At 49.0% G+C, this 1,979-nt stretch overlaps 1 protein-coding gene across 1 annotated transcript; it reads right to left on the reverse strand.

The window, feature by feature from the left end:
* Positions 1-491: 491 nt before the first annotated feature.
* GSTUM_00000630001 (uncharacterized protein) lies at positions 492-1,347 on the reverse strand (the record flags this gene model as incomplete). The annotated part of the gene is made up of 2 exons (XM_002837884.1): positions 492-640; positions 1,335-1,347. 2 exons carry the CDS (start codon positions 1,345-1,347, stop codon positions 492-494), a joined length of 162 nt encoding a protein of 53 aa, XP_002837930.1.
* Between the last annotated feature and the right edge of the window lie 632 nt (positions 1,348-1,979).

Consider the following 1,979-nt stretch of genomic DNA (forward strand, 5'->3'; position numbering starts at 1 on the left):
CGCCAAATTCGTATATACCGGGAAGAAAGTGCCCCATTTCATCTGAGCAAGCTGTGTCGCCCGGGTGAACTTTTGACGAGCAGTGGAGTCAACAATCGGACTAAGAATGAATTGCACGAGTAATGTCCCAATTTATAGAATTGTTCCACCACTGGCAGTGAAAGCTTGTAGTAACAGGTATGAGAAGAAGTAGGACGCCTTCCGTAAATTCTGGGCCAAAATTGATGGCGCAGATGCAATGTTATCTGCTAATTGCTGGAAAATGGTGGTGATACCGGATGATATACTGACAACGAGGAAAATCTGAATAAACAGAAAAGCAAAAATACATTCCTTGAATAACTTTAGCCCCCTCGGTGGCCATACCAGTGTGATTTTCCTGAAGCTTCGCAAATGCACGAAGGATAGCGGGTAACAATGCCATCAAAATTTCCAAACCCAATGGAGGAAACACACCTTGGATCAAACCAAGAACAGAGTTGGGAAGCTTATCAATCCAGCTCAGCCATGAGACCGTTTCCGTGAGAATCAATCTGAGAAACCAAATCAACAATGGCGGCCGGGAAAGCCCATCCAATGATCAAACCCCCGGTGGCAATAGTAATACCGGCAATACCGTAAGAACTCGAGTAATTAGGCCCTCTCTCATGTCGTTGGGCTTCCCTCTCTCAGTAAGGTCAAGAAATTGACCTCCTTTTTTTTCTCGGAAAGGGGCTGTGTTTTCGCTGTGTTTTTTGGCTCCTTTCCATACAAGGAAATTTCGGACTACATGAAACCGGGTCCGATTATTAGAGTTCTTACGGTAGGCAAATAATGTCGGGTTGGTACAACCCATTGCCAATTGGGAAAGCACCGCGCACCCCATAAACGTAGCGAGCTGCACCCCGACAGCTAGCGGAACAAGGTACTGCCGGTTGCCCGGCCAGAGCGGGGTCATAGCTCACCACGAGGGGTCCGTGGACCCCCGATACATATACTCCCCCGATCCCCCCTTTTCCTCTCCTAAGAACCACAAGATCACCTAGCTTCCTGTTTCCTACCGCTTGCGTCCTTTATTTCCCACCCACCTCCCCTCGACGAACTTCTAGCGCCCTCATTGCCACCGTGGGGCACATCGGTGGCTACCATCCCCAACGGCAAGGGCAGCGAAAACCCCACCAACGCCTCCGCCAGTGGAACTCAGCTTTCAGCAAACAGAGAGAGGGAATTACCGGGCATGTCTTTCCTTGCTTTATCTTTCCTTATCGCCTTCCTATCTATCGTTCTCTTGTTTCTCCTTACTTGTCAGTATAGTAATAGATTTCTTTGGCTTTGGGAAATTGGCCTCTGTAAACAAGAAATCTTCATACTGTACCAGATGACAACATCTGGAGGACCTCAATGTGGTGAGGGCACATATGCTGCGGGATGTGATGAGAAAGCGACTGATAGGCCATATGCGCGGCAACTTGCTGGTTGAACTAGATAAAATCAGAGTTCATGCGTGAGTACCATTCGGGTGCGCTCTGGTCCTGCTCTATAGACGGGCAACCTCCTTCCGACGGTAGTAAATTGTGTCCACCTTCTTCCCAATGAGTGGGAGAGAAGGCAACCATTTCACACCAAAAGGGGGCAGAGTAATCGTGGGCCTATCCTTTGATGAAAGGTACTGCTTCACAATGGGCCTCCGTCCTCGTCATCAGCGAATGTCTCATTGAAAGCCTTGGGATACCCCTTGATAGGAACTTCGGCTGGTAAATCCATAGAATGAGTCGTATGCGGTGATGTAGGTGAACGATAGTTGAAAGGAATTCCCATCACCATCGCCTTTTTCATGATCGCCACTGACTTTGGATCTCATTTTCCAAAACACCTATCGAGGAGGTGCATCGACTGCTGCCTGCTGACTTCCCACAGGGTGAGGGGTTGGCAATGCCGGTATCACCCGCATCAATGGCAGGTAGGGTCCGAGTCTGTTGGGGGCTGCCGTTACTATTTTC

This window comes from Tuber melanosporum (assembly GCF_000151645.1).
Source record: "Tuber melanosporum whole genome shotgun sequence assembly, scaffold_206, strain Mel28".
Lineage (NCBI taxonomy): Eukaryota > Fungi > Ascomycota > Pezizomycetes > Pezizales > Tuberaceae > Tuber > Tuber melanosporum.